Source organism: Aegilops tauschii, chromosome 5 (genome assembly GCF_002575655.3).
Source record: "Aegilops tauschii subsp. strangulata cultivar AL8/78 chromosome 5, Aet v6.0, whole genome shotgun sequence".
Classification (NCBI taxonomy): Eukaryota; Viridiplantae; Streptophyta; class Magnoliopsida; order Poales; family Poaceae; genus Aegilops; species Aegilops tauschii.
In genome coordinates this window covers 498,828,517-498,841,687 of record NC_053039.3, presented here as the reverse complement: position 1 = coordinate 498,841,687, position 13,171 = coordinate 498,828,517, and the positions used below count along the sequence as shown (strand labels likewise).

The following is a 13,171-nucleotide window of genomic DNA, read 5'->3' as shown; positions in this document are numbered from 1 at the left end:
GCTTTGCGATCCTTTTTCTTTGTTCTCGGCATTTAACTTGCCGGCCTGTTTAAAAACCCAGCAATCTCTGTTAGTATGGTTGGCTGGTTTGTCTGGGGTGCCATGGATTTGGCACGGACGGTCGAGTATGCGGTCCAAGCTGGATGGTCCCTGATTGTTTCTTTTATACGGCTTTTTCCGCTGACCGGACTTGGAGCCGCTGAATCCGGCGTTGATAGCAGTGTCATCGGTGTTGTCGCCATTGCTTTGGCGTTTGTGTCTGCTGCGTCGGAGCTTGTCGTTGCTGTTTTTGGCCTTGAAGGGGCCTGCGTCGCTGGCCGTATTTTTACTACGAGCCAGCCAGCTATCCTCACCCGCACAAAAGCGGGTCATGAGTGCCATGAGGGCTGCCATAGATTTCGGCTTTTCTTGGCCGAGGTGGCGGGCGAGCCATTCATGGCGGATGCTATGTTTAAAGGCCACAAGGGCTTCGGCATCCGGACAGTCGACGATCTGGTTCTTTTTGGTTAGGAACCTATTCTAGAACTTCCAGGCTGACTCCCCGGGTTGTTGAACTATGTGGCTTAAGTCATCGGCGTCTGGTGGCCGGACATATGTACCTTGGAAGTTGTCGATGAAGGCCTCTTCCAAGTCCTCCCAGCTGCCAATAGAATTTTCAGGCAGGCTGTTTAACCAGTGCCGAGCTGGCCTTTTAAGCTTTAGTGGGAGGTATTTGATAGCGTGGAGATCATCTCCGCGGGCCATGTGGATATGGAGGATAAAGTCCTCAATCCATACCGCGGGGTCAGTGGTCCCATCGTATGATTCAATATTCACGGGTTTGAACCCTTCGGGGAATTCGTGATCCATTACTTCGTCAGTGAAACAAAGAGGGTGTGCGGCGCCTCTATATCGGGCCGCATCGCGACGAAGCTCCGATGGAGTCCGTCTGCGGTTTTCGGCCCTGGCGTGTCTATGTTTAGCACGTCCGGATATATAGCCGTCCTCGCGTGTCAAGGCACGTCCTCGCGATCCGTAGATCGATCTTGTATGTCCAGGTCTTGACGAAGGTCATATGTATAGCCCCGAGCTGTCTTATCCCTGCTTTTACGGCAAGGTGGGACAGGCTGGTTTTCGGCTCGGGTTGCCGTTTTATCCCGACCGCGTGGTGGTCGGTCGACCGCATTGCGTGATGCTGGTGGGGGCTCTGGCGCCCCATCATCGAACTGAGGTAGCAATTTGCGGTTCGGGTAACTTTTGGCTGGGCGTTTAAGGCCGTATTCCTTGGCTGCCAAGACATCGGTCCATCTGTCATTGAGCAGGTCTTGATCAGCTTGAAGCTGCTGCTGCTTCTTTTTCGGGCTCCTCGCAGTGGCTATTAGCTGAAGCTCAAAGCGCTCCTGCTCGAGAGGTTCCTCAGGCACGATGAAGTCTTCGTTGCCGAGGCTCGCCTCCTCCTCGGAGAGCTAATGGTAACTACCGTCCTCCGAGTCTTCTTCCATGGCTTGTTCATCAGGGCTGACTTGCCCATCTTCCCGATTGTCTCGTTCGGCAGTTTGTTCATCGGGTTCCTCTGTGTCTTTGGCACCATCCGGAGTGTTGTCATTTCCTGTGCCGGTGTTGCTGTCTCTATTGCGGCGCGATTTAGAGCGGCGCCGCTGATGCCGGTGCTTTGGTTGTGTCTTAGGAGGGTCCTCCTTCGCTGGGTTTTCCTTGTCATCGCCGCTATTAGTTTTGGGCGTATCTACCATGTATACGTCATATGAGAAAGTGGCCGTCCATCGTCCAGTAAGTGGCGGATTTTGGTCCTGCTCCTCATCAGCATCGTCGTCCATACCGTCGATGTCTTTGGAGCCGTAATCCAGCGCGTCGGTTAAATCCTCGACCGTGGCTATGAAGTGGGTGGCGGGTGGGAAGCAAGATTCTCCATCGTCAGCCCTAGTTCGAACCGGACATAGTGAGGCTGTGAGTCCCCCGCCAAGGACAGGTTCTTTAGTGAGTTTAGCACATTGCCCAAGGGCGAGTGCTGGAAGATGTCTGCGACGCTAAACTCGAAGATCGATAAGCGATCAGGTTCTGTGTCCGTGGACTCACATGGTTCGGAACTTATATCCAGAGATGAGTCCGGAGTTCCGGTGACACAAATATTGTGTGAGGTTAAGTCCATGTGCGGCTCCAACGCCGGGGAATCTGTGGCCTCCGCGATGGGGTTGAGCCTCCAATCCTTGGATGGCGCAGTATGCTCTGGATCTAAGGCCAGAGTAGTTACAGGAGCTATCTCCTGAACGCGGTCCGATGACAGATTTAGGTCATGTTCATCGAGGTGACCAGGAGCGGTCGCCGCGGTCTCGAATCCGGCGAAGATCAAATCTCCACGGATGTCCGTGACGTAGTTCAAGCTCCCAAATCTGACCTGATGGCCAGGGGCGTAGCTATCGATCTGCTCCAGATGGCCAAACGAGTTGGCCCGCAGCGCGAAGCCGCCGAACATGAAGATCTGTCCGGGGAGGAGGATTTCTCCTTGGACAGCGTCATTGTTGACGATTGAAGGGGCCATCAATCCTTTAAGGGACGGCACAGTGGCACTCTCAATGAAAGCACCAATGTCGGTGTCAAAACCGGCGGATCTCGGGTAGGGGGTCCCGAACTGTGCGTCTAAGGTCGATGGTAACAGAAGACAGGGGACACGATGTTTACCCAGGTTCGGGCCCTCTCTATGGAGGTAATACCCTACTTCCTGCTTGATTGATCTTGATGAATATGAGTATTACAAGAGTTGATCTACCACGAGATCGTAATGGCTAAACCCTAAAGTCTAGCATGTATATCTATGGTTATGATTATTCCCCTCCTCCGTACTAAGTCCTCCGGTTTATATAGACACCAAGAGGATCTAGGGTTACACAAGGTCGGATACAAAGAAGGGAATATACATATTTGGTTGCCAAGCTTGCCCTCCACGCCAAGGAGAGTCCCATCCGGACACGGGGGAGAGTCTTTGGTCTTCATATCTTCACAACCCATCAGTCCGGCCCATGGCTAACAGGTCGGACGCCCGAGGACCCCTTAGTCCAGGACTCCCTCACCAGGCTCGTTGTCGACGCCCCAGACTCGGCCGCGCATGCCCGGATCGCCCAGGACATCACCAACATCTCCAAGGAACCGGAGATATTTTCTGCCCTCGCCCTGCTGCTTCGTGTTCGAGTCTGAGACGACGACGAGGTCCTGGAGTGCTGGCTACCTTCCTGGCGCCTAACAGTCAAAAAAATAGGGTGGAGGAGAAGGGGAAGAGAGAAGAGGGCGGAAGAGGAGCAGAGGCGTGACCAGAGCGCCGGCGTGCCGCCGGCGGGAAGGCCGGAGAGATGGCGGTTCAAACCCTAGCTCCTGTTCTCGACCTTTTTCTTTTTCTGTTCGGGAGAAGCGCTCGTGTCGTTGCTCCTTGCCTGGGTAGAAGAGAAAAAGGACAGAAGGTGAGAGGAGGTTTCTAAAGGCCCATTAGCATTGATGCTGGCGAGGCCCAGACGGCGACGCGTTGTAACAGACGAATTCTTTTGTGTTGAAACAATTTTAGTACCACCTCAAAAATAATACTATACGGTGAACTGACGACCGTGAGCGGGCGCGCAGAAGCAATAGCCGCTTATTAGGGAAAGATAAAAGTGATTTTGCACCGAAACAAGGTATGGCGGCTGCCAGACCTTGCCCACTGCGGTCCTCCGCCAGTGTGCGCAGGGATGACCGCCCTGTCCAGGCGCACGGCTGCTGCTAGCCGGAGCCGCGTTCCACCGCCTTCCTCGGCGGGGCACCGACTAGGTGGGTTTCTTGCCACGGCTAACCCGGAGTGGGTCGTCGAGTCTTGAGGCACCGGCAGCGGCCGCCAGCGGTGCGCGCACAAGGTACTCGATGGAATACATGAGAGAAAATAGGGAATATGGAGGCTGATTGGGGGCCCTGCACCAACCTGACGGCGGAATCAAACAGTTTGAGTTCCGGCCGACACGTCATCACTTAAAGTGGGTCCCACTGTAAGTTCTTATGTCAGTGTCACAATGTGCTCAATTGAGCTTTTAGAGCGTGTTTGGTTTTCACCCTAGAGTAAAAGTGCCTGGCCTGAAGTGTGCCTAGAAGCTGCCTGTATCCTGTTTGGTTGATCACCTGTTAAGTCCCCACGTAGCCTGTCCTGGACCAAGTATAGGTGCGGTTAGCCTGGCCAGCCTTCCAGGCACACGGTTAGCCTGAGCCAGGCTACCAGATCCGACGTCTGGCAACGAAAATCGAGGTGCCTGGCAACCAAAAGCTAGCAGTCCGCACTAAATAAAGAGAGAAGTAAGCTTTCACACAAATTTAATACTCGTCTAGGCCAAGGAAGCAAACCAAACATCACCTAGCCCAGGCAGCCTGGCCAGACAAAAATCTTTCACTTTCCAGGCACAAACCAGGAATGAATTTTTCTCAGGGCATAGAGCCTAGATCGCTAAACAAACAGCCTCTTAGTGCTAAAAAAAACACCAAAACTCCTGTCGCTCCCGCGCGGACGATATAGTTGATGTCCCGGAGCAGCGCTGCCACCGACCTACTCACACTTTGCTAGCATAATCAGACTTGTCTAGTCGATTTACGAAGGACCAAACAATTACATCAAGTATGACACTGGAATTTGTTAAAGATGTTCACCGAACTCGGTTTACGGTTACATTCCCGGGAATGACTACGGGCGCCCCTTTCTGGGCACACTGACCATTCGGGCACCGTCTCATGTTGTCGACTTCTTCTGTGCACGCGTGCTATTATGTTGGCATACGTTTACATCATGTGTCTACCTTCACAATATATATCAGGTCTAGGATACACGTGTCCTACCCAAACACGACTTTGTACCTGGTGCGCTGGCGCTGCTTGGGGTCTGCCGGACGATGAAGGGGCGGCGTGGCTACTGTGGTTCAGCGGCGGTGCGCGATCCGTGGCGTAGATGTGCGGGCACCGGTACGGACTGGCTCGATGGGTGACTCAGATCTGGTTCGTGGTGGCGGTTGACGTCTGACGACGCGCATGTATGGGGGGCGACTTGTCCACGGTGGTGTAAGCCCTCGTGTTGTGCTCTCCTTACCCGCAACTCATTGATGGTGTCGATACGAGTCGAGCTCCCATGGCGCTGCTATACCAATAGACGGATCGGTGCGGATGGCCAGGGATGTGGCGGCATGTGGGCTCACTTATGCTAGGGCAACAGGGCTAGGGGTTTTCTTGGCAGCAGAGGTCGTCAACCACTGGTTTGTGTCCCCGGGTCCGCCGGGACTGGCTGGCAACGCATGCATGGACTCCTCCTACGATGGAGATGTTGACCCGGTGGCTGGTGCCAACTAGGAGTGGGAGGAGGGCCTTCCATTCTTCCTAGCGTGGTTCGTGCGTTGCGATGTGGAAGGTTGGCGACGTCGTGGGAGAGATTGAGAGGGATCAAGAATCCTAATTCTCGCTATTTGGGGATATGGATGCCATGGAGGGGGACCTTATGACGGTCTGCATGGTTGACTCTCTAGTGGGCACCATGTCGCCTCGTGGCTATGTCTCTTGGTCATTTCGGTGGCGAGGGTGTAGCGGATGGTTGTTCGGGCTCGATGTCTGTTGTTAGCAATGGCGATGCTCAGATCCGGATCTGGACGCTTGTACTCATCACGGTTATCCTTGGTGCCTGACGGTGACATGGGTGAGTTGCCAAGAGAAAGCTCCACGCTTTGGCACCGACCGTGATGATGCTCGTCGGTGCTGCTATCCTCTTGATGGCAACGTTCTAGTTCTCCTCTCTCTGTGAGGGCTCTGAGTGAAGACCCTTGTCCGTCTTGGACTTAGCAATGATGACGCTTTGCATCTTTTCCCCTCCTGAGGGCATTGTCGTGGAGCTGAGGTATCCTAGGCGTGTCGTGGCGTTGTATTCCGATCTATGTGTGTTATCTCGCGGCAACATAGTTGTATGTGTTTGTGTTTTCTGGTTATCTCGGGATTTGCTACCTTATATCTCGGCCGTGTACTTTTTTTATGCTTTATCTATAAAGCGGGGCGATAGCCTTTTCGAATAATATATGTTGAATATTCTTTAATACACGCTGAACATTTTCTAATGTAGTGAGTTTTTTTAATATACAATGAGCATATTTTTGGTATATGCTGATTTTTTTTCAAGTCCATGAAATATTTTTGAAATTGGCACAATTTTTCAAATGTGAAACATTTTCTTATATTTTCTGAATTTTGGTATAATTTTGAAAAAGCAAGATTTTTTTCAAATTCATGAATATTTTTTTAAACCCCGAACATTTTTCAAAAGTAAAAGAAAGAAAAAACTCGCACCAGAATTGGGACGGCCCTTGTGCGCTCCCTACAGCGTCGCCTGCACTATTCGGTGCCTACAGGCGTCGAACAGGAGATCTCTGCACTACAGGGGGTGAACCACAGAAAATTGGCGTGTCACACATTTTTGCTGAAAACTGCCCACTCTCACCACAATTCCTCGTACAAGAATAATCTCATTTTCTAAGTACTTCAAAGGTCCTGAAGACGAATTTATGAATTATGGTCCATGACCAATGTTGTCAGCTTGATAAAAGAAGAGTAGCTCAGTATGAAGGATAAAATTCGTTTTAACGATCTTTTCTAAATATTTCAATGGTGAGATAGTTTTAGATGAGAAGAGGTATCCAGTTTACAGAGACTCGACAACGATAACTGCGTCTTGAGAAACAAGGGTGCTCTTGGCTTAAACAAACAATGGGTCGTGGTTTAGAAAAACCAATTTGAGAATTTTAGCACGAGAGGACCATTCTCTTGAGGCCACTGAATACATAGCTTTTGAGGTAACTCCACCATTCATACATATAGATAGATGTAGATATAAAATTTTCAAATGGATAATAAATATAGTTAAAGATAGATGGAGAAGATAGATAGCAGGGATTTAAGTAACAACGAGGTTGCATCATCATCATCATACTACTAAAGGAATAAACAAAGCTCCTGCTGTGAGTTGTGTGGGCTCACCATCGACCACTCGACGGAGTCCGCCTGTGTGTCCGTCCTTGTTAATTGGCGCGTGCGCCCGATCAACGCCGCCGCCTCCACAAGCAAACTCGCCGGCACGTCTGCGCTACCAGGCGCTGGAGCGCGTAGCCAGGCTCATGGCCGGCGGCGTGAGCCGCCACCTCCCTCCACAGCGAGGCAGCCATGGCGACGCGCAGCGGTATGCGTGGCGCCACGGCGGCGAAGTCGACCCAGACCGTGCGGCCAGCTGCGGCGGCACACACGCATGCAGCCCCCGCATCCAGGCCCATCCGCCGGGCCCAAACCTGGAGCGTCGACCCGCAGCGCGCGCGAACGTCGTTGGCTGCCGCGGGACGCAGGCGCGCAGCCCCCGCGTCCTCCAGGCCCATCCGCCTGGCCGAAACGCGGGCGTCGTTGCGCGGCGGGATGCGCGTGCGGCGGTGGCGGGACGCGAGGAGGTTGGCGCCGTGCACCTCGGCGTCGCACGGCGCGCAGAGGAACGCGGCGTCGGCCTGGCAGTGCACGTCCGCCCTCGCGCCGCACAGAGCGCAGCGTGGCCTCGCGGTGGTGCGCATCTCCGCAGACATACGGTTGCACGGTCTTCCTGCGGGCAGGAGAGGAGAGACGAGGAGCGTGGTGCAGGTGCTTAGCTCTCGTCCCGGCTAGCGTGTACTGTATTTAATGAAGAAGACGAGGGATCCCTCCCATGCAAGTTGATCCCCGGACCGCTGGACGTGCGTACGTACATGGGTGCAAACGGAGACCACGTGCAGCCCTTCTTTGGTCTCGCGAGGACGTGGAGGCTGGAGGGACCGGGCTGGGCGATTCCCATGCCAAAAATATCTGGACTTTTTCTTTCTTTGCGAGGGCAAAATATCTGGACTTGGTTTGGCGCTGCACTTCGGCCAGTTAGTTATTCAGTCCAAGACGTTTGAGCTCCATGGAGACTTTTTCAAAACAATAATAATAGGACAACCCTAACGCCACACGTGTGGTGGGAGCTAAACCTGCCCACACGCACTATAACACACAGAGTACGCCATGTCACCGCATGGATGCATGTGGAAATCTTTTTTGATTTTCAGTTTTTAAAATATTTTATCTCTTAAATGAAAAATCCGATTGAAGATCTGTTTTTACCATTAAATCCCTCGCGACGAGATCTTCGAAACTAGATCTCATATCAATATATTTCGATAATTTTTTTTTGTTAAAAGTTACCATGTCTATTGCACATGAATTGCCATGATGTTTACACTAAAATTGCCATGATATGTTTCAGCTATTTTCTTCTACATTTAAAAGTAATTTTGACATATTATAAAATGGGGAATTAAGAAACTAGACTTGTCATGCACCATAAACTAAAATTGCCATGATACGTGCACTTAAAATTGCCATGGTTCATACAAAAAAATATTTTCATGCTCAAAGTACTGGAATTGCCATCATCAAAAACTAAAATTGCCATGATCTACAAACTAAAATTGCCACATGGCAACTTTAATTTAAGCACTATGTCAACCACAGTGTAAACATCATGGCAACTTTTGGACAATTTTTTTTTCGTCGAAACATATCAACATGGGGTCTAGTTTTGAAGATCTTGTCGAGACGGATTTAATGGTGAAAACGGATTTTTAATTCGCTTTTTAAATTAGGAGATAAAACATTTTTAAACCGAAAACCAAAAAGATTTTTGCTGATGTCATCTATTCATACGTGGCAAAATGAGTGTTCATGGAGGCGTGTGGGCGGTGTGCAAATGCCCACACGTGTGGGCGTTAGTTTTTCCGTAATGATATCCCAACGGTTTTTAGAAGTTTGATACTCCATCTATCCCATAATATAACACATTTTTTAGCTAACATAACTTATAAATAGGGAAACGATTGCCCTCAGCTAGCTATTAATCACCACGCGTCCGCCGTCTCTGTTGCGTGCCACGCGTCCAACGCATAAAGGCAAGTGCAAGCATCTATTTCAACAACGGTGTTGTTGTAAATCTTTATGGCAAACAACTACTGTGATACAATGTGGCTTTGTTTTGTAGAAATATAATCCTGCAACAAGTCCTCAGTTTAAAAAAAAATCCGTAACAAGACGGTTGATGCAGGAAAATTCTAAACAAAACCGCAACAAGATGTCTGTTGCAAAAAGAAAGCTGCAACAAGATGCCTATTGCAAAAAATTCTGCGACAAGATGTCTGGTGCAAGAAATTTTCGTAACAAAGCATGTGTTGTAATGGTGGATGGCAACGCTCGGCTCACTCGATGCGTCAAATCTGACGGCTCACGCCTGAACAACCTTTTAAAAAGACCAGTCGACGGACACTACTAGAAAATTCTGGGCTACGCCGAGTGCCACGGACACTCGGCAGAGGGCCGAAAACCGCCGGCAAAGCCTTTGTCGAGTGTCACCCTCGGCGAAAGCCACCCGGCGTACACCTCTTCGGCAAACAGGAGTTTGCCGAGAGACAGAACACGGGCACTCGGCAAAGACTTTGCCGAGAGCCAAACAGTACCACTCGGCAAAATAAAGTGGCTAACGGATAGCAGACGGTGCCGGCGGTTCCTGACACGTGGGACCAGGGGAACAGGCCGAGGGCCTTCTTTGCCGAGTGCCACTTTCGGCAAAGAGAGCCAGTAGGTGGCTGACACGTGTCAGCTCCTGGCACGCGGGACCAGGCGAACAGGCCGAGGGCCAGCTTTGCCAAGAGCCACTCTCGGCAAAACCACCCAGTAGGTGGCTGACACGTGTCAGCTCCTGGCACGTGGGACCAGGCGAACAGGCCGAGGCCCAGCTTTGCCGAGAGCCACTCTCGGCAAAGCCACCCAGTAGGTGGCTGACACGTGTCTGCTCCTGACATGTGGGACCAGGCGAACATGCCGAGGGCCAACTTTGCCGAGAGCCACTCTCGGCAAGGCCACCCAGTAGGTGGCTGACACGTGTCAGCTCCTGACATGTGGGGCCGGGCGAACAGGCCGAGGGCCATCTTTGCCGAGAGCCCCTCTCGGTAAAGAGAACCACTAGGAGGCTGACACGTGTCACCTCCTGACATGTGGGACCACGAGAGCAGGTCGAGGTCCATCTTTGCCGAGAGCCCCTCTCGGCAAAGAGAACCACTAGGAGGCTGACACGTGTCACCTCCTGACATGTGGGACCACGAGAGCAGGCCGAGGTCCAACTTTGCTAAGAGCCACCCTCGGCAATCCTTTTCCCTTTACCGAGAGCCCTCTCGGTAAAGTTGTCATGGGCACCACAGGTTATTATCCTTTACCGAGAGGCCTCTCGGTAAACTAGAGAGGCCTCTCGGTAAAGGTGTCAGGTTCTACTGGTTGGTACATGTTTACCGAGAGGCCTCTCGGTAAAGGGTGCATTATGGTCCAGTTTCACAGTTATTACCGAGAGCCACCCTCGGTAATGGTGTGCCCAGGAGCCTTTTTTTTCTGTTTCTGTTTCTTTCCTGCAGCGAAACATATACAGCAGCAGCATATAGTTCATCACATATAGAACATGTCACATATAGGCATCATTGAACAAAAGAAGCAATGATTCTGAAAAGCATTCCACATAAAAGCAATAGTGCATAAAAGGTGAAATAGTAGTGAAGACACTCGACTACCACAAGTTTACAAGTCTCAAAATGCAAGAGTTCTCAACATACCAGTCGACGGACGCGTAGCGCACCCCTTATAAATAATATGTCTTAGAGCATCTATAGCCGCGGACAGCAAACCCGGACCCTCAAACTCTCGAGGACGTGCCCAGACTTTAGCCCACGGGCAGCGAGCTCTAGCGCCGCCATATATCACACTCCACCGGAAGAGATGCCTATCAGACCGTCAAGTTTCCGGGTGTTTTCCTGTGAGATCCCAATGTCAGTCCGACGTGGCAGACGTGTCGGTCACGTCTCGGCCGCCCCATATCCATTCCACACTGAAGAAAAAAAAGAAAAATGCCTACGAGCGCAATGGACGGGATTGGTGCCCCTCTTCATTCACCAGAGCGCAGGCCCGAGAGCCTTCGAGGGATCTTGCGCTGGGTCTCATCGCCGGGAGGGGGCTGGATCTGAGGGAGTTGGGAAGGCGGATACCGGTGGTGATATGACCGGACACTTCTCTCCGCGCACCACCACACGCTCCAGCTCCATTCGCAGGTGACAACGGCGACCTGCGCGCCGTACGTACGCAGCAGCAGCATCAGTACGCCGTGCCCCACGAACTGTAACCTGCCGGCGGGAGAACTGCCTCGACACAAGGCATCCCATGCGCAGGTGCCTGTTCTGTTGTTCCGCGGAGCTCCACCGACGCGACATGGTCAACGGGACCAGGAGCTGGAGGCTTCCCGTGCTAGGGCGCCTGCAAGTAGCAACGCTGAGGCAGGTTTAGTTAAGCCACCGTTCGTTGGAAATTAAGCTGGATTAGCAGAATCAAACACCGAGCCAGCAAGGCAGACCTCCGCTGGAGAACAGAGAGAACACAAGTACATCTCGATACTGATTACTGACTGACGGAGATGTCCTTGAGCATAAATCGGCATATGCAGCACAGCTGATTGACCAGTGAATGAAATCATGACTTCATGCATGACCTCACTCATCAATCATGATCAAATCATATCCCTCCCTGCCGGAAAAGGTACTGAATTTAGTTTCTCTGGGAATGCAAACGATGCCACATGAAGCTAGATTTCTGCACTAAAGTACTTTAGATCCTGAACCGAAAAAGGAACTTCTATCTAATGATTCAGGTCTGCAGTCTGAATCTTAGACAAAAGTATTGGCTCCATGTATCTTATTTCATGATTAACCGAACAGGGTCTCTAAAGCCTGAATTCGGTCTGGATCTTGGCAAAACAGGAGGTGAATTCAGAAAGGGTAAGGAAGAAGCATAAGTAGTTAAGAACATCTCTAGCAGACCCCTTATATCCCACCGAACTGTAAAATAACCGCCAGTTTTTAGTTTTAAAAGGAAAAAGTAGCCTGAACAAACACCTTATACACCTTTGACTTTTTTTAAGGGATGCAGTAAAAAGCTCCTAACAATCTGAAAAACACAGTTTTCGTGTCCATTTCTACGGTGCCGGAGAAAGCAGTTGACGGAAACCCAACTGCCACGGAAACATCTCCGTGACCCGTTCGTGTCCGCGGTCCGCACCGCCCTGTCCGCCGCCTGGCCCGTCTCAGAGGCCGGCTGGCCGCCCGCGTCTCTCCGACGACGGGAGCTAGCTAGCTACAGCGACGGGAGCTAGCTAGCTACGGCAACGGGATCTAGCTATAGCTAGCTCCTGGATCGATTCGACGAGAGCTAGCTCTTGAAGCAGCTACGGTGACGGGAGCTAGCTAGCTAGCTCCTGGATCGATTCGACGGGAGCGAGCAGCTAGCTCCTGAAGCAGCTACGACGACATCTCCTGTATCGATTCGATGCTGTCCTGAACGCCGGCGGCTCCGTATTGGCCGCTTCGTGCGCTTTTTGTCGGCTTCGTAGGTGCGAGTTAGAGTCGTGGACACATGCGAGAGGAAGAAGACATGGAAAAAAAAAGCAAATATTCGATTTTACATTTAAGTTTGAGGAGTCTGGCCGCAGCTCAAACCAACTCTTAAAACACGTTTTCTGCAAACTAAAAACCGCATTTTCAGTTCCACGATTTAAGGGGTCTGCTAGAGATGCTCTAAGTACCTCCTGACTATAGATTCCCTCTGCCCCTGAGCTTCTGATCCAGCCTCTACTTGGCCTCCCGGGTGATGCTGTCCAGCTGCGTCGTCCACACCTCCTCGCATGCACCGCTCTTCTGCTCCAAATCAATTCCAGAGACTCACAGGGAGCGAGATTGAGATTAACCAACATGCAAGCATCAACCAAACATGATGATGGACAATCCTTGGCTTGTACTAGTTGTTACCTTCGCAAAACCTGCCGAGGTGGGTGTGGTAATGCCATTTGCTACCGGCGTACATGCCCTGCAACGGCCGTCCCGACGCACGGGTTGCTACTAGTCGGAGCCACGTTATGTCGCCTTCCTCACCGGGGCATCGGCTAGGTGGGTGTTCTCGCCACAGCCAACCCCGATTGGCTTGTCGAGTGGCAGCGGCCAGCGGTGCGCATAAGGTACTCCGATGAAATGGATAAGAGCATCTCAAGCAGATCCCGCAAAAC

General features: G+C 51.5%; 1 protein-coding gene across 1 annotated transcript; it reads right to left on the bottom strand.

The window, feature by feature from the left end:
- Positions 1–7,073: 7,073 nt before the first annotated feature.
- LOC109759402 (uncharacterized) lies at positions 7,074–7,586 on the bottom strand. The gene has a single exon (XM_020318225.1). The coding sequence runs from the start codon at positions 7,584–7,586 to the stop codon at positions 7,074–7,076; it is 513 nt and encodes a 170-aa protein (XP_020173814.1).
- Between the last annotated feature and the right edge of the window lie 5,585 nt (positions 7,587–13,171).

Coding starts and splice junctions, on each gene's coding strand:
- LOC109759402 (XM_020318225.1), bottom strand. CDS start 7,586: ATGCGCACCACCGCGAGGCCACGCTGCGCTCTGTGCGGCGCGAGGGCG.